This window comes from Labrus mixtus, chromosome 15, assembly GCF_963584025.1.
Source record: "Labrus mixtus chromosome 15, fLabMix1.1, whole genome shotgun sequence".
NCBI lineage: Eukaryota > Metazoa > Chordata > Actinopteri > Labriformes > Labridae > Labrus > Labrus mixtus.
The window spans coordinates 25566156-25585507 of NC_083626.1; the positions used below are offsets into that span (position 1 = coordinate 25566156).

Below are 19352 nucleotides of genomic sequence, written 5' to 3' on the forward strand. Positions count from 1 at the left end.
TTCCAAGCCTCGTCATAATAAGGTCAATACATAGTGCACATTTGAAGCTTTTTAAACACAGTTTCACGTTGGCTGACAACAAATGCAGAACTTAATAGCTGATTTGCATATAAAAGGTTTGACATGTGTCATGAAAAAAAAATAAAAAAGAGTTTTAATGGGCTTTTGTCAGCATGATCATAGCTCTTTTCCTCACAGAAGTAGCCTGACAAAACAAAGAGCCGAGACAAATAGCAGAAAGAAGGAATCCGTTGATGAACTACAGGCTCTCTGATAGGCCTGTGAGTATTGATGCATTGACAGGCCTTTGTGAGAGTCTGTAAAGACGGATGATTTCATTACAGAGCTCTTTGTGTGTCTTGATTAACTGTGATAATAAATCAGATACTTGATCATTGCAACTAAAAAAGCTTTTATTTTTCAAATAACAACAACACAATAAACAAGGACTTTAAAGGCTCATGCCAGTTTGATTTTTCCCCACTATTTCTTAAAATCAACACACCCTGAATGGGAATCATAAAAAAAAAAATCCAAATAACAAAGACTCAATTCAAGGCATTCTTATTATTCTTACTCAAATCAAATATTAACCAGGTTGATACTGCAGGGTTGTAAGTCAAACATGTTTATTTATGTTTTGATAGTCAAAGAATAAGTCAGGTCAGTATCCTCAATGCACATCCTGTTACCTCTCAGCTGCATTTGTCAACAGGACTCCACTGCGCCGCCTCGTCACAGGGTGATTGATTGGAGTGTTACCTGTTCATGATCTTGTTGAGGTATATGTTCACAGGATACCCACAGAGATTACCATGAACTCATCATGTGATTTTACAAAAGAAGGCCAACACCTTGTAGGGCGGATGGCGGGCTTTCTACTGGAGGAAATCCAAATTGATTATTTTAAAAGGTCCCACCCTTTTTTTAAGCACACATTAAATAGCCTGTTTACAATAGCCTTGTATACACAGTTGGGTAGGAGCTGCTAGTCGATCACTGGAATTTTCCATATTTTTCCCTAAGCAGGATATACTTTACTCGGCTACAAAGGTGTAACAAGGTAAGACATTTGAAATATATGGAAGTTTGACTCAAAGCTATGTATTTAGAATATCGGTGCAATATAACACATTTGTCTTTTTTTTTTCCTTTCAGTTTTACCCGAGATAAAATTCTGTGTCTGCAGGAGTTTGACTGGGAAAATATGGGAAACGAGCAAGCAAAAGCTAAAGAGCGAGCAAAGGTAAAATTACAACAATTACAATTCAATCATGACAATGATTACCTTATTACTACAATTTACAACTTTGTTTCCTCTGAAACAAAATGGACATGGAAGTGTCTACATGAGTTCTAGTCAAAATACGTGTTTCTGTTCAAATTAGCCCAAAACAAATTTTTTCATGATGGAGCTAACACAGATTTGTTTTTGTTTTTTTTTTAATCATTTTTCATAGAGTTTGAAAAAATCAGAGAAGCATGGAAATGGATCAGTGCATGGCCTCTCCGCAAACATCACATCTAATGGATTGCAGGTTAATGGTGAGTGGAATACTTAAATTTCTTCTTGGTATTAAAGGTAACAGAAGTATATTGGATATGTCAAAGTGTAACTAGTGATATTGTGTAATTAAAAACAAAAGCAGACACAAAGTTAGTATCTGTAACCCTGGAGCATCTGAGGATGTGATAATGTTCTACTTTATCTTTCTATTTCATATCATTCTTTATGGGAAAAGATTCTGTTTCTGACGGACAAAATCAGCTGATCATTCCATGTTGGATTAGTCGTTTGGACTTTTATAATGCTCTGTAAACACTGTGACTCCCAGCTGGACTATGCCTTGAGTCTCCTAATGTAAACTCTAGGCGTAGTCACAGGCCATAGACAAGGAGCGACTATTTGACCAGTCACTGTGTGGTTTTTGTAACTCAGGTGACACCGTAGGATTCCCACTTACCTTGAGTTTGTTTAAGAGTGGCTGCTGATGCCAGAGTTAATAATAAATGTTTTACATGTTTACTTTATGGAATAATAACACTCAAATCAACATTGATATCAAGTGGTATGGCTTCTTGAGAAAAATAATTGTGAAAATTACAATCAGTAGTCCTAACAGTAACATCCTGCCCATACAAAGAACAAACTGTCCATGCTTAATCTTTGACCAATATCTGAAAACAAGCAACTAGGAATACAATTGTATCTGCCTTTATTTGGTTAAAGTTACAATTAGGTTTGGTGACAGCTGGTTAAGGTCGTACAGTTTGGAATAGTTGCACCGTCTGCTGATGTTTTTGTTCATGTTTTGATAACAGATTCTTCTTTTTGTCTGTTAAAGGCGGGACAACATCTGTAGACCTCCTCACAGATACAACAGATTATGTAGTAATCGAAGCAGACTCTCTACCTGCTCCAGATGGGACTCCAATTATTTCTGAAGTCCTGGAAACTGCCACCAAGACAGAGGAGGTCCTGGAAACAATGGACGAAAAGAAGGAGGTCTTGGAATCCATGAACGAGAAGAAGGAGGAGGTCCTGGAAACCATGACCGAGAAGAAGGAGGAGGTCCTGGAAACCTTGGACCAGAAAAAGGAGGTCCTCGAAGCCATGAATGAGAAGAAGGAGGAGGTCCTGGAAACCATGAATGAGAAGAAGGAGGAGGTCCTGGAAACCATGAATGAGAAGAAGGAGGAGGTCCTGGAAACCATGAACGATAAGAAGGATGAGGTCCTGGAAACCATGAACGAGAAGAAGGAGGCCCTGGAAAACACGGTACAGACAGAGGTCAAGAAAAGTAAAGAAAAACTCAATCTGTTTGGCAAAATGTTCAAAAAGAAAGCAGAACCTCCCGCTCCTCAGCCAGTTCCTGTCGAAGTTGAAACAGTTCAAGAAATAGTCACGCCAACTGAAGATGAAACAGATCAAAAAGCTCCAGAGGAAACTCCCCCTGCCACTGATCCAGAGCCGGTAGGTGCACTTTTAATGCTGTTCTGTGATACTCTATATTTTTTAGTCAACAAATCCCATGAAAATACAAATAACAGTAAAATTATCCTTTTTATTGTTTTACTTCCATCAGGTCTCCGATATAGCCTTCTAAATGTTATTCATCAATGCCCTAGAGGTCGATTGTTTCCCAAAAAAGGATGGTAGGGAATTCCAAAAGCACTGATTGAAGCGCTGTTGCATTGTTTATTTGGGTTTTTCGATGGAATTTGTTGACAGCAAAACAAAGCTAACTAACTAATTTCTCCAGTGATAACAAGTGCATTTGAGTTGTTTTATCGAGATTTCAACTTGTAACTCCTTTTCTCTGTAACAATACCATTTTTTTTCACAAAGTCTTCTGGAAAGCCAGCGTTGTTATCCCGAGATAACGAGATACATAAGTTGAGATCTCAATGAAACAACTGACTGTACTCGTATTCACTGCAAAACTGGATAAAATAAAATGTATGGATGTATGTCCCCTTGCTTGAGTACTAAAACATCCTACCTGCCAAAGTTCCTGAAATCACTAAAATTTAAATCACATGTCCTAATAATATCACAATAATTTCATAGAATATATATTTTTTATTTAGTAATAACTGAACACTAACTCTCACTCACTGTGAAGCCAACAATGAATATAGATATCTGCATGATGTACAATAATGCACTGTAACACATACGACCTGCAACAGATACTACTTAACTAACAATTATTTGTTGTTGTTGTTGTTGTTGTAATTTGGTTTGTCTTTTGTCTTGTCTTTAGTTGTTTAATATTTGACAGTGTAAATAATAAAATGAAATTTTCCCCAACCCCTTTAAATAAATGGTGCAAAATTAAAAAGAACAATTTACTAATCTAATGTAGTCCAATAAAACAACACCACCAGCTGTAAGTATTATGCAGGACTTTTGCATGGCATTATAATTAAGTGATGAATGTGTGATCAAGCACATGGTTGTCTTACGTGTCCCAGTGACAAAACAAATATATTTTATCTTAACATAATTGTTGATTTTCGTGAAAAAGGAGTCCGGCCCAAGTGAACAAGAAGCTACCACCATGATCGTCGCTGAGCTCAGAGAAGAACTTGAATGTCAACATCTAATGGTTGAAATATCAACCCAAACGGACAGCAAAACTGAAGCACATAGAGCAACGCAAACTGACTATGATGATACGACCAGCTATTGTGTCCCGGTGGAAGTTGCGATGGAGGCAGCAGCGATGGAAGAAGATTTTCTGAGAGAGTATGTTGTCGTCATTGGTGAGGAAGCTGTTGAACAGACTGCAAATGCGGAGCCTGTGGTTTCTGATATCATCATCGAAGAAGTGGTCATCATGGACGATAGCGTGTATGAGAATGTAGTCGTCAGAGCGGAGCGGGTTGAAGTAACTGAATCCATTACAGAAGGTGAAATAGCTGTAGAGGAAAACATTGAGGAAACCGTTCCATTGGAGGTCTCGTCCAGCCTTCAAATTGTCGTGACAGAATATGTTGAGGCTTCTGGTTCTGAATCCACTCACGATGCTGATGTAAACACACCAAAGCCAAGTGAACATGAAAACAATGGTCAAAAAGCTGAAGACATCTGGACTGATGTAGTACTGATGGAAGAAGAGCCAAGGATTTTGGTGATGGAACCCATTCTCAGGGTTGCTTTTGAAGAACCAAATCCTGCACCTGGAACCCAACTCAAGCCTGTAGAAGAACCAACTTTCCCTCTTACAACAGGAATTCTAGTAGAAGCGGATTCCGCCTGTGAAGAGGTGGCTGCTGATGCTGTTGCATCTCTTGACGATGTAACAGGAACAAGTCAACAAGAGGGACTTGTAAACAATATCATTGTGTCACCTTTTAATGGGCTCATCACCATTGAGGAATGTCCTGAAGATACTCGAAATGCTCCTGAAGATGAAGTCAACCCTGAGTCCTATATAGAAGTAATCCCTACAGAGATAAGTATTGATGTTAGTCAAGATATGGTAGGGGAATTTGGACTAGGAACTGTTGCAGATGCAGAACCCAGCTTTGTCATTGTTGAAGACCATGATGACTTGATACCACAGGCTGCGATCGATGCCCTCGCTCTAGATTTTGTCTATATTGCCATCACACACCAGGAGTGTGCCGTGGATTATGGCATTGTCCCGCAAGAAGAGTTGATTATTGCAACAACTTTTGTGTCTCTTTGTGGAGAAGAAGAATCGAACTTTGCCATTCCAGATGAGCAAAGTGAGACAATTATTGAGGAGATCATTGAAGAAGCTACAGGTGCTTTATCAATTGGAGTTGACGCAATGCCACAAAGTGTGGAAGAAGACATCACTCTACAAGCTGAAAGCATAGAAAAACCCAAACAAATCCCAGAAGAAGAGACTCTGAGCCCTTGTGAAGAAGATCCAGCTGCTGAAAACATAATTGAGAAATATGTGCATGAGCAAGCAAATGTGCCACAGATGCATGGTACTACTCCAGTCCAACAAGAACTTGTACAGGAGGACATCACTCCAATTTCATCTCATTTGGAGGATGTCGATGAAGAAACCGATCCACCCATTGAGGTTGCAGTGGAATGTATTGAACAACCATTGACCAAATTAAATCCTGTTGTTTCTGCAGAGCCTGCAGTGGAATCGGTTGTTGAAGCCATTTCAGAACAGCTGGAAGTAACAGACAACACAGCTGAGGAACCTGCAGATAGTCAAGCCAATTTGCCAGAAATGGAAACCACAGAGGAGTCAAGCCAGGCGGGAGTCGGAGAGGAGAACATCTCAAGCCCTAATGAAGACCAATCAAAGACTGAAATGCTTATGGTAGAGGTGGACAAGGTACTAGAATCAGACGTTGAAGCTAATTCAGAGACGATTTACATAACTGAGAACATAGTAAGGGAGCCTGCAGATGATCAAGACGGTATGCCTCTGATGGATTCAAATAAAGACTCTTGTGTTTCAACTGAAGAGAAACTGGATGAGGGGAATATTGCCACAATTGAAGCCCCTTTGGAAGAAGCCTGCAAAGAAACATCTGCTCCATCTTTGGTTAGTCTTGAATGCATGGAACAAATGGATTCAGACCGTGTCATCTCTGAGGAGTCGGCTGAGGAGAGTTCAAGCTCTCTTGAGCAACAACCAATAACCAAAGGGCTCATTGTAAAAATTGAGGACACAAAGGAATCAGCGGTCATAGCTACCATCAAGAAGATTGAAGTTACAGAAAACATAGCTGTTGAACCTGTACTTGAGCAAGAAGATGTGCCACAGATGGATGCCAAAGAGGAGCCTGTGCCTAATGTTTCAGTTCAAGAGGAACTTGTAGAGGAGATCATCGGCCCAGTTGAGGTGCCATTGGAAGATGCTCTTAAAGAATCTGTTTTTCCATCTGTTGTTGCAGTGGAATGTATTGAACTAACTGATTAAAATCCTGTCTTTTCTCCAGAGCCTTCAGACACTTGAGCAGGAACCAAAAACAGAAGACCTCCTGGTAACGTTGCAGGACCGTCAAGACTCTGTAGTCCAAGTCATTTCAGAAAAGGTTGACATTACAGAACAAATAGAAGTAAAACAAGCAGATGTGCCATTGATGGATGTCGTTGATGAGTCCGAGCCTTGGGTTTCTGTCCAAGAGGTACTTGGTGAGGATGAAGTCGTCCCATTCGTTGTTTTAAACCCTGACATTTCTGAGCTGGATTCAAGCCATCTCGAGGGGAAACAAAAAACAGAGAAGATAATGGTAATTCATGAAATATCTGAAGCCTTGAACCCTAAAGATTCTCAAGCAGCCACTTTAGATGACAGTGTGGTAGAGTTTGTTGATATCATTCTTGAGACCATTGTTGAAGATATCATTAAAGAAGATGTCGCAGCAGAGTTATTGCAAGAGACCACTACAGAGATGGAGACCAAAGAGAACTCAACAGAGTCAACAGTGAACTCACAAAGTTCAGCAATGACTGAGGATACAAGTTCAGACATGGAAGACTTACTTGTTCATCTGCAGTCAGTTTGTACATCAGTTGTTGCAGAATCAGAATACGGGCTCAGTGGCTTAGAAATGTCTTCAGTGGGACACAGTATTACTGTTAATATTTACGTCGTTCCAAAGGAAGTACTTCAGTAAAAAAAATTTTAACATTGTTTTTGTCTTAGAAACAGTCTACCTCTTTAGAATAGTTTTTCATCAATAATGCAACTGGATTGTAATATTTTTGAATAATGATACTTTCGTTTGTTTGTATTTATCATGTTCTCGAAGTTCACATATACTGAAGCGTTTTCCAATAAAATCTAAAATGAAAACTTGAAAAAATCTCATTCCTTCATGATAGTTTGTACGAATGTTTCATCAGTACAAAATGAAAATTACTGCCGAGTATCAAGGCCACATTAAGAGAAAAAAAAAGAGATTGAAGTCATAATACTTTGAGAGTAAGGTAATGATATTACAAAAGTTATTGTGAGAACAAAGTTGTAATATTTTGATAATAAAGTCTTGATATTAAGAGAAAAACGTTGTAATTTAAGGCTAATGTTAGCCTGTATGCTATGTTGAAAGGTAATATCAGAAGAGCGGCCCTGCTAAAATAATGGACATGGAGCATCTTATGGAGTTATACTTTAGTAAAGGGTTCACGATGGACTGAATATAACTTCTTTTCAGTGCAGGCAGCCTGTTGCTCTTCTTATAATCCCCTGAAAAATAACATATAACGCTAACCAAAGCCAAAAATAATGACTTTAATCTCACAATATTTTGACTTTTTCCCAATATTTTTTTCTTCAATGTGGCCTCTGTCATAAAAATAGTACCTGCTTTCAAAATAGAAAGACAATAAGAGAAGTAGAAGTAATTATAATTTTAGTTTTAAAAAGGTTAATTCTTATCAGGCTACAGTGAAGGAAAATTTAAACAAATGGGTTCTTTTCAAATGATCTTGAAATCATTGTTGGTCAATTGTTTTCTTAAACACATAAGACATATTTTTCATCCTAAGGACACAGCAAGGTATTTGGTTCTCCTCACATTTCTTTGGGCATAACTCTCACACATTGTTGAATATCAATGAGTGAGGGGTGGGACAGACACATTAATAAAAGGGTGATTGTTGACAATGCTGTGAGTAGGCAGAGGCATGGTTGGAATTGTGCTCCCATCTCAATGCTGCGATTAAGACACTCACTGCTTGCATATCAGCGCCGCTGCTCTAACATAATTCTGAAAGGCTAATTCTTTGTGATGGTGTATAGGAGACAGCTAACGTAGGGCAAGAACCAGAGCCGGAACCAACACCAGAACCAGAGTCATCACCAGAGCCGGAAAGTGTGACTCCAGACCCGAGTGCAGAGGAAGAAAAAGCTCCTGAACCAGAGACGGAAAACAGTGAACCTGAGGACAAGCAAGAGGAGAGTATCCCAGAAGAGAATCCAGTTATGAACTTCTTCAAAACACTAGTAAGTGGATACATTTCAAGTTCTGTTTATGCGCACTTCATATTGTTAATTGCTGCTCTTGTTAAATTTGGCAGCTTTGGGGAAATTAATCAAACATTAGCCGCAATCAAAACTGTACCAACAAATGCACGTTTGAAATCTTCAACTTGAAGTAGGGGCAAACAAATACCAACACAACAGAAAATGAGGAAAACATCTTCTTACAATTGCTTTTAACTGAAGCAAAGACATACGCTAATATATATATGAAGTGTTGATAACACTGATCATACATGTAGACAAGATGTGTTACAGTTATTTTTGTGTGTGTGTTTGTGTTTGATTTGTCTTATTTTATGTTGAGATATGTGCCAAAAAGCGAGTTTTTTTGGTAGTAAAGGTATCCATAACTCAAATCTGCCATGATGACCGAGGCCTGATGGAAAACGTACAACAAGCAGCTATTGTATTTCCTCTTCATCGTGCTGTCTTTTGGACTCAGGCCGTTTTAAAGAGTTACCATTGCCCTAGCCCCATGCTAATCAAGTCTTTGAACATGCGGGAATGTGGCGGCCTATTGTTCAACCCATAGTGTGAGCTCACAAGGGAGGCCTGTGCTGTTGGAAGTTGAGATTTGTGAAGATAGAGCGAGGGCAGGCCTACGCCATCTCCGGAGCACAATGGCTGTCACAATGACAGCGCATGTACTGTATGTGCTCTGTCAGGGACCTCAGTGTGCACTCTGTGGGGCCTCAGTTAGTGTATCATAAAGGCCTATGTCTGCGTTTATGAAAGGCTTCTGTTTTATCTAAGTAATTATTTTTCTCTCCCTGTTACATCAGCTATACAAGCGGAATCTTTTACACTGCAGCTTCATCATTTAAAATAACATAACGAGCCACATTTGATGACGCTATTTCTTCTTATTTCCTTGAAGTGGGTTAATGTTTTCTTCTCTTGTTGCACAGGTGACTCCCACTAAAACGACCAAAAAGGAAACAGCTGCTCCTGCTGCTGCTGCTGCTCAGGTAATCTTATTTAATAAAGCTTTATCGAACACTAAAATACACTGTTACATGAGTTTGGCACCATGGCTTTGATATTGTTGTTTGACCAGCTTTTATTATCCGTCAGTATGTCACGCTTATTTTGATTTATAAGGCTGTTTATGTGAATTAATTGAAGCTCAGGGTTGATTGCTGATATACTGAATATTGCAGGTTTTGGACATGCACACAGTTTTTGTTGATTGCTTGCATCAATTTCTGTTTGATCCTGCTTGTGGTTGAATCAAGGATGTCTTTAGTTACAATTTCATTTGAAACAACAAATATCATTTTTAGGCCATGCACACGAGCTATTGTAAGGTATGTGAGCTGCAGTGCTGCCCGGGGTGAACCGACTCTCCATTAAGAACAGCATGAACTGATTTATGTATTATGAATAAAGTTGCTTATTGACAAATTTATCTCAGGCGTGTGACGATGCATTTGTTGCAGAGGGGGTTGCATTGCCATATCGCACTATGCTGATATTTTTTTTTGCTTGATTTCCCTAACTGCATTTTTTTCCTGTTGCTTATTAGCCCCCAAAGGAGAGCCAACCAGCTGCAACCACTACTGTGAGCACATTGCCTATAAAGTTACAGATCTTGCAGTGAAAGTAAAACTTTACTGGACACTGTTGTCTTCAGTTAACTTGTTGCTTTATTTGCCAGTTTTGCATTTTGCATACTAACGCCACTGGTAATACTTTATTGATGCCTGCAGTTATTATCTCACATATAATTTTCACTGTGTATCTTTAAAAGTTGATGTTAGTCTGGGTGTATTCCATAGCAACACATTGTTTTAATGCCCGCTCTCTCCCCTGAATAGGTTGCACAAGTATCTGAACCGCCCGCAGCATCCAAAGGAATGTCTATCCCGCCGCCACCTCCTCCAGAGCCACCAAAAATGGAAATTAAAGCCGAACCAGCAGCCAAACCTGTCAAATCCTCACCAAAAGTGGAACCAAAAGCTGCTGCAAAAGAACCTGAGCCCGCAAAGGGAAAATCTGCCAAAGATGCACTGAGCAAATTCTTCCGTCCAAAGGTAAAAAAAAACCCAGCAAACTGGAGAAAGCAGATTATTCATATAGACTTTTGAGTTGATGTTCCACTGTGTTTGTTTTCATGAAGTAGTGTGAAACATGATGTATGTGAATTTGAGGTACTGATAGGTTTCAAGGCACCAAAAGGCAAGGGTGCTTCAAGTGGAGCCTCGGCCAAGCCTGCAGCAGGGGTACGGTAGATTATCGTATTCTAAAACTGACCGTCGCTTATCCCGTTACTAACTGCACAAGAGCTGTTTGTCTGGACGTGGCAGAAACTGAACAATTTCCCTTTGTCGTAAAATAATTGGGTTTTTGCAATATTAATGTGACTTTGACCAAAAGATATCTTTGGGGGAAAAATCTTATTAGTACCACTGTTTCTTCCACAGTCCACATTCTATTCCCATTTGTGATTCATTGCATTACAAAAACAATTGCTTGACATTTTGGGAGGTAAACCTTTTGGCTTTGCCTTGAGTCTGATGAGAATCAATACCACTCTATTTTCTGTACTAGAGCTGGAAGGTAATTAGCCTAGCTTAGCATAGACATTGGGAAAAGGGTAAACTAGATTACCTTGCTGGTCCCTGAACATCTCTACAGCTTACATTTAAACATATTTGTTTCATTTATGTTGCCTATTTGTTCATCACGGTCCCTGTTAGTTAGACAGGAAACCAAAGGAGGCTCAATGAAGTCCCTGCACCGAGCCGTTAATAACTGACAAATTGTTGCATTAGATGATTGCTTAATTTTAAGCTATGCAGGTGATATTGTGCATCTGCAGTGGCGGTTCTAGATTCTGTTGGGGCTCTAGGCAAAAGATTCACAGTGACCTGTCCAATCAGCATTACTGACTGTTATGTCATAAACAATTTAAAAAAACATTTTTTTTATTTTTATTTTTATTACTCCCAAATTGGCATTGGTATTATTTTTAAAATATAGATATGAAGAACTTTAAAAACCTTAATTTTCCTTCATTGACTTTCATCAACAAATTTAGGTTTTACCAGCAATAATTCATGTGTCATTTAGCGGCCCACAGAGAGTGAGTGCTGTCAGATGGGGCCCCCTTAAGGAGGTTTCCTACTGTCATTGAAAGAACATTTTGAGCCACTGCTGTGGTTGAGAGTTTGGGGTTCCCTAACTGACATGGGGCCCGAAGCAGTTGCCTGCCTTGTCTATTGACAAGCAGTGCCTATATGTGAACTTTGGATTAAATCTGGCTAGCTGTTTCCTTCTGCTTCCAGTTTTTATGCTATGCTAAGCTAAGCTAAGCTAAGCTAAGCTAATCAACCCCTGTCTTTAGGCCCATACTCAGCCCACAAACAGAGAATGGTACTGACCTTCTCATCTCTCTCTCTCATCGACCAATCGTGTGGTTATTCCCAAAATCGTCAAACAGGTTCTAACATGCTGAGAAATTGCATAATCAGAACCTCTCTTCGTAAAGGACATTTCTTTCTGTCTTTTTGGCTTTTACTAACATTAACGCTTCCTTCACTGTCCTGCAGACAAGCAAGAACCCACCAGAGCCAACAGTAGAGGTAGATGCACAACCGGTTGTAGAAGTCAAGGTAAACTAGAAAGAAAATGCTGGACCTCCTGAGCTCTTGATTAGAATGTATGCACGTTTGAAATAGTTGTTTAAAGTAATCATTTGAAAGATACCAGCCGTGTACATAACAAATGTGTACACACAATCATATACATTGAATTTCAGCATCTTAATTTGCATCTCTTTAGAGTAAACAGTAGTTTTGATCCACAGGAGTCACCAGTGGAGGAGCCAGAGCCAGTTGTAGAAGTTCAGGTAAATCAAAGGAGAGCTCTTAATCATGGGGTCTTATCTTTTTCAGGGAGCGGGATAATCCTCTGATCCTGTGATTCAGATCATAATTAGTATGCTCAATCTTCAGAGAGTTTGATATGAATGCCTTTTAATGTGGGGTTTGACATAGTTGCTTTGATTTTTTTTTTTTAAACGATTACATTGAATTACAGCATTTTCATGTTGCCGCTTTAATTTGCATCTCTTGAGAACATAACAAAGTAGTTTTGCTCTGCAGGAGACACCAGTGGAGGTGCCTGAGCCCGTTGTAGAAGTCCAGGTAAATCAAAGGGAGAGCTCTCAATCCTGGGGTTTTTCGTCTTTTTAGGGAGCGGAATAATCCTCTGATCCTGTGTTTTATAAAAAACCAATATGTTCTGATGTCTGATTAATTTTGCATCTGCTCAGAGTGAAAATATATTTGAACCTCCTGAGACAGCGGAGGAGGCGGCACAGCCGGCTGTAGAGGACAGTCAGCAGGTAAATCAGCAGGAAGTGCTGGGGAATATTAATTCTTCATTTTCTTCTCTCTGCAGGCCCCTCTGACATGATGTTGTACAAGATGAACCAAATATTATGCTGAACAGATATAACCTCTCATTCATTCCAGACTGCACACGTGAAAATTTGACATTTGCAGTTTGAGAAAAAAAAAAAAAACACATTTATTTATTGGTTCCATCATGACAGACGAGTCAGCTCGTGATTTATTACCTTTCTCGAGAACTTGAAACGATGGGGAAGCAAATAATGTTCTTCCCTGCAGATTGTTGAAGATGTGGAGGTACCACAAGCAGAGGTAGAAACCGAGGTAAATTAAAGGACTTCCACATTTTGGGAAATATAGTAAACTTACCTGACTTCTCGCTGATAACAAAATGAGAAAACAAGTACACTCATATCTGCCTGTAAGTACGAGGCGACAGTTTGCACCCTTAGCATTCAAACTGGAAACAGGTTGAAAGTTAGCTCTGTCGGAAGCTAACTAAATCTGCCTGCTAGCGCTTCAAAAGCTTGCTAATTAACATGCTTTAACCCATGAACCCAGAGCTTTTTGGTTGAACTTTTCCATTTGGCTTTAAAACTAAGAATAAAAACAAGAAAAAGAACATGTTAGATGGTGATATTACCCAAACACAGGCTACTTTCCCTGTTTCCATTCTTTGAGCTAAGCTAAGCTAAGCTAAGCTAAACGTCTCCTGTCTCATTTTTGAGGTTTGAAATTGGATCAGCTGTTTTATCTTTTGGAAGTAGACAAATTAGTTTATTTCCCAAAGTGTTGAAATACTCATTTAAGGTCATATCCTTTTCTTTTTACGGACAATGGCATTCTTGACTTTTGTGCATGACGGAGTGGGTATCTTGGCTCTTAGAGGGACTGCTTCTTATCAGGTTTGTTGGCCTCTTTTCCTGCTCTGAGCCTGAATTACTTTCTTTTTCTTCCACATCTTACCTCTTCTTTCACTTCTCAGGTGGCAGCTCCATGCCCTCCCTCTGTCAGCTCCAATGACGGCCATGCATTAAACTCCCTAAAGAGATCATGATTTGCATTTTCTTCTTCTCCGATCTTTTGATAAAAGAAGGTGGATCCCTCGAAAGCCGGCACTCTGGAGGCTGCTGCGAAACCGGAACTGCCGCCGCCTGTTCAGGAAGAGAAGAAACCGCCCGCAAAATCAGCTTTCCTGTCTTTCTTCAAGCCTAAAGTAAGCACCATTTATTGCTCTCTACAATGTCTACGATTCTGAGCATGAATTGTGATTGCATTACTAAACAGACAGTAACAGATGAATGTGAATTTGAGGTACTGTTAGACAACATGACCACAAAAGTCCAGGCAGCCTCCACAAGTGGAGTTCGGTTCCTCAGGAGAACAACTGGAGTGGTAAATATAGAAAGATTCTGGCTTGAGATAATCTCAGCTGCTTATTTAACCAGCGTTATTTCATTTAATACATCTGGTTTCCAACCTGCTCTAAAACCACTTTGTTGGCTGAAGTGCTTCTATGATTATCCCTCATAATGTCGCTGTCACACTTGATCCTAACTTCCTGGTTGGTACACCTTAATATTTTTTTCAAGTTTTAAATCTGATGTCATCACAAAGGCCATTTGCATTTGTGAGTGGAGAGGTACGGAAGCCCTAAGTGGACATGAATCAAAACATTTTATTTACTCCGTTTTCTGTGATAACGAGTTTTTCTCCTTTTCTGTTTCAAGATCTCGACTTAATTATTTCGTATCTCCAGAGATGCAAAAGCACAAAACAAACATATTAAACCTAAAAGGCTTAATATGCGATTTTTTGATCCAGCAGATGTCGCCCTTCAGCACCAGCATGAAACCAAAACAACTCGCGCTGCATTGTTGTGTTAGCATGCTAATGCTAGCGATCTTTATTATGCTCGTATCTTCACACTGCATGTAAATTTACCTGAAATGAGCGTGATCTAGAAACACAGTTAATCAGTGAGTACAGTATGTTATTCTTCTTTTCTCTAGTCCCTCAATTAAACAACTTTTATACACGAGGGGAGGAGTCAGCCGGCCGGCCGGGCGATGTCAACAAACTGAAGATAGGATTCTGAAAACTCTGAAAACATCACAGACAGTGGGACTCGGGTGTTACACCCATTGTAGACAGTCATGACTCACAGAGTTATTTTCAGAGGATATACTTGATTTATATTCTATTTAAGTGTGAAAAATCACATATAAAGACTTTAAATATAGTCTAAACTGACCTTTTCATTAGTGTGTGCAATGGCAGCATAAGCATGTCGCGGTCTGGCCATCACAGTGATCAGCCTATTATTTTGTTTTCCAGATCGATCATCCATAAAATCAAATAAAACAAGCTTTGTTGTCTCAAGATAATGAGATAAATCAATCTGTTATAGTGGGAAAACTCGCTTTGTTATCCCGAGCGCATGAAAATAACTTGAGATCTCATGAAATCAACTGAAGTTAAGTCATTGTCAAGTGAAAAGCAGTGTTGTTATCTCCAGGTACTGAGTTCAGTTAGCTGAGTTCTTGAGATAACAACCAGAAATTTCTTGTCATCACTGGAAAACCGAGTAAATCAAATGTATGGATGTTTGTCCTATTAGGGCTTCCGTAGAGAGGCAAATGTGTGGGCCAGACATTTGAGCCGCTGCTTCTCCAGGAACAGGAATAATTCAGTTTTTCATTCACAACACTTTCAGGCTGACTCCAAGAAGGCGGCCCCTGCCCCCGCTGCAGCAGCAGCAGAAGCAGCAGCTCAGACAGCCAAAGCCAAAGAGGAACCCAAAGCAGCGGTCAAAGAGGCGGTCGTAGAAAACAAACCAGCTTCAGGGGACTCCCCGGCTGGAGACGACGCCGCCAACGTGCCCGCCAAACTGGAGAAGAGAAACTCCATCCACAAGTTCTTTAAACATCTGGTAAGGAGAGCGTTATTTACCCCCCCTCACAGTGCCAGCTCTGCAGATATCATGTTTATTCAGGATGTCTCCACTAGATGGCAGCAGCAACTTGTGAAGTAACTAAAGGTGTGGGCTCTTTTTCCACAGTGCAGTGCACCTCAAGACACAAACAGGGTGTTGTTCTGCACAGGCAGAGGTGGAAAGAATAAAAGTACAGTTACTGTGATTTAAATGGACTTAAGTAGGAGTAAAGTTACTGGTCTAGAAATCTACTCAGTGTAATTGATTTAGTTTATTCACAGTACTGATTGGTAACCTTTCAGACCTGAGGGGGAGGAGCTGAACTTGAACTATGATCTTTTCTCTTGTGCAGTGCAAAAACAACAAGATAATATGGATTTCTTACCAGGTTGTTGAATTACATGCACACCTTTAATAAAGTGCAATGTAATGTGGAATCTTCCTGTCGCTATGTGATACTGACTGTCATGTGGTAGAACAAGCCAAACTACTATTCAACTAAGTACACTAAAAAATGACTTCCCTGTCAATTACAGTCACAAGAGTAAATGTAACTCTGGTTTGGAGTAAATATATACGATTGCAAGGAATGCAGATTACAGAAATAGTGCAACAAAATAGGAAATGAGTCCTCACAACTTGAACACCACTGTATCAAGTAGACTTGACCTATATGCACTTCATGATTTTGATGACGACCATATTTAGGATGGTTTTGATGCTGACTAGTACTCTCAAGAACAGCTGTTCATGTTGTTGTTGATGATGATATATTAACTTTAATTATAAAAGAAGAAAAAAGCTGCTCTGCCTGTCAGCAGCTGCGTCCAATCAGACGTCACAACAGCTTTGTTAATTTGCACGTACTGACGTTGTTTCCTCCTTTCTAGATCCCTGCTTGTGTTGTACTTATGCTGCATTCAGGTGCTGCTCGGGGGGGTCCAAGTTTCCGAGTTGGGAAGTCGTTCTTCCGACTTCAGTGTGTTCACGTGATTTCAGTTTGGAAAGTCTGAATAGTGAATTCATAAAAAAGTATGTTAACATTAACAAAACATACTTTGCCTCCTATGTGATGACTATTCTGACATCAAGTCCGGAAGTTGGGCACCTAATTCTTTTTTGAGTTTCCGAGTTGTTGTTCCGACTTAAGCGGGTGTTCATGTGGATTTTACAGCTCGGAAACTCGTTTTTCCCATTGTGTCCGACACCACATGAATGCACCATTACTCTCTGATGCTTCTCGCTCTGGATTAAAGCATCTGCTAAATGAATTGTAGAATTTTTGGGGGACTTTTTGTGCCTTTATACGAGAGACAGGAGAGTGGATAGAGTCGGAAATCAGGGAGAGAGTGAGTGGGGAACGAGCCTCAGGAAAGGAGCCACAGGTTGGACTCGAACCCAGGCCACCCGCCTGGAGGACCACAGCCTCCATACATGCAGCGCGCGCACTGACCACTGTGCCACCAGCGCCCCCATGAATTGTAGATTTGAAGATGCAAATTAGAATATTTTGCTCTGTATATAAGTGTATATGAGAAAAGAGCCTCAAAGTGGTTTCATGTTTACTAAACGTTTCTCTTTCTTGTTTCAGGGTCAGAAACGTGGCTCTACAGATGCCGGGGTCCAGACAGAGCCAGCCGTCGCTGCAGCAGCTGAGAAGGCCAAATGAAACCAAAAGCAACACTAAAGTCTCCCTGTACAGACTCCACCTCTCTCTCCTTCTCTTTCTCAATCTTTTACCTCTCTCTCTCTCTTATCTCCCTTTCCTCTCCTATCTCTAACTACATTTTCTTTTCTTTTTCTTTTGCTACACTTAAGAAGTCATAATTCAAAAGAGCGACGTGTCTGGAAGGATTAAAGCAAGTGTGAGAAAGAGCAGGAGGTGTTTGTGGTGGAAGTCAAGAAATGGCAAGGTCGTTGAGATAAATATATATATTTTTTGTTATATAGATGTCTTGACAAGTATAGCGATGTGAGTGTGAAACCGTTTTGTTTTTTTTAAGAGACATTTAATGTGACTTATCTCTGTTCCCACCGCCTGACATTCTGTAAACTGGGCGTATGTTATAGACAGAACCATGCTTTGCTTTGAGCAGATTAATATGTCAAAAACATTTAAGAACACAATGTTATAAAGGTTTTATTTTTACAGAATGAACCAGAAATATCACACAGAAGGTGTCAATACAAAGGATAATATATAATGATAATGAAGAAGTACTTTAATGTATATAACATTTAAATACGACGAGCACATTTCTATAACAAACTGCACTTACAGATTTTTTTTTTTAACTTGATCTAAGCTCTGTGTAAAACTAAAGCACATAACATGTCATGTATTGGGCCATGTGGGAAAAAAATCTCAATCTTTACTGCTCTGTGGGGACCTGATTGTAAAGTGTTCACGATAACAAATGCGTCTGAAGGTGGCAGAATGGTGTCTTTGTGCAAATGTGTCCTTGTGGTACGTTTTCGCAGTTCTCATAAATCACAGTCGATTAGCTTTTAATTTGGTCGCAGCACTTTGTGTCGTGTCGTTTTCATGGAAGTGTCTTAAGTCATTTTCTGTTTTTTGGCGTATGTGCAATTAATACCGTGCTTCTGTTTGCACTATAAGTATGTATGTATGCATAACATCGGCTCTCTCTTGAAGACAATAAATATGTTCAACATTTGTTTGCGCTTCATTTCAGCACACTACATTCAGATGTGCAACATCAATAACTTCTCACCACTTTCATTTTCTGTCTTGGGGAAGTCCAAATGCTTCCACACCTCCGGTTTGAAAGACGACGGCGCGTCCTCAATTTCTAAATCTTGCTCTGCAGCTGCTGACGCTCACCACGTTATTGCGATTAATTTTTTCAGAGTATCGATGTGAACCATGACACTTCTGAATCGATTTAACATGATTTTACGATTAAAGGAAGAATATGCGATTTTTTTGATCCAGCAGATATCGCCCCAGCATGAAACCAAAACAACTCGCGCTGCATTGTTGTGTTAGCATGCTAATGCTAGCGATCTTTATTATGCTCGTATCTTCACACTGCATGTAAATTTACCTGAAATGAGCGTGATCTAGAAACACAGTTAAGCAGTGAGTACAGTATGTTATTCTTCTTTTCTCTAGTCCCTCAATTAAACAACTTTTAAACTGTTATTATCTGTCGGCGTGCTGTCCATAACTGTACTGTGACGTGGAAAAGAATTTCCCCCTGGGGACAATAAAGTAAAGTCTTAAGTCTAAAGTCTAAACGCGAGGGGAGGAGCCTGCCAGCCGTCCGGGCGATGTAAACATGCTATAGCTACGGCTTGGAAAGCATCACAGACAGTGGGACTCGGGTGTCACACTCATTGTAAACAGTCATGACCCACAGAGTTATTTTCAGAGGATATACTTGATTTATATTATATTTAAGTGTGAAAAATCACATATTAAGCCTTTAAATATAGTCTAAACTGACCTTTTCATTAGTGTGTGCAATGGCAGCATAAGCATGTCGCGGTCTGGCCATCACAGTGATCAGCCTATTATTTTGTTTTCCAGATCGATCATCCATA

At 39.8% G+C, this 19352-nt stretch overlaps 2 protein-coding genes across 14 annotated transcripts in view; both read left to right on the forward strand.

Annotated features, from left to right (window-relative positions):
* LOC132990052 (uncharacterized) overlaps window positions 1–19352 on the forward strand; it is a 377347-nt gene that overhangs the window by 131039 nt on the left and 226956 nt on the right. The window lies entirely within an intron of this gene.
* Window positions 769–18462, forward strand: bcas1 (brain enriched myelin associated protein 1). 13 transcript variants are annotated; one of them, XM_061058029.1, is made up of 17 exons: window positions 771–1063; window positions 1159–1246; window positions 1461–1545; window positions 2346–2974; window positions 8253–8456; window positions 9404–9463; window positions 10021–10056; window positions 10313–10528; window positions 12047–12109; window positions 12304–12345; window positions 12602–12643; window positions 12772–12843; window positions 13130–13174; window positions 13944–14066; window positions 14165–14245; window positions 15567–15782; window positions 17377–18462. In XM_061058029.1, exons 2-17 carry the CDS (start codon window positions 1208–1210, stop codon window positions 17452–17454), a joined length of 2031 nt encoding a protein of 676 aa, XP_060914012.1. In that variant the 5' UTR covers window positions 771–1063; window positions 1159–1207; the 3' UTR covers window positions 17455–18462. The 13 variants fall into 13 exon arrangements, with proteins under 13 accessions (XP_060914014.1, XP_060914012.1, XP_060914013.1 ...); XM_061058030.1 differs by having other exon boundaries at window positions 13130–13162; XM_061058031.1 differs by lacking the exon at window positions 10021–10056 and having other exon boundaries at window positions 769–1063.

Excerpts from the sequence above, each read along its gene's own strand:
- bcas1 (XM_061058029.1), top strand. The coding sequence starts at position 1,208 with ATGGGAAACGAGCAAGCAAAAGCTAAAGAGCGAGCAAAG. Across the intron at positions 2,975-8,252 it reads CTGCCACTGATCCAGAGCCG|GAGACAGCTAACGTAGGGCA; the intron begins GTAGGTGCACTT and ends GATGGTGTATAG. Across the intron at positions 15,783-17,376 it reads ACAAGTTCTTTAAACATCTG|GGTCAGAAACGTGGCTCTAC; the intron begins GTAAGGAGAGCG and ends TTCTTGTTTCAG.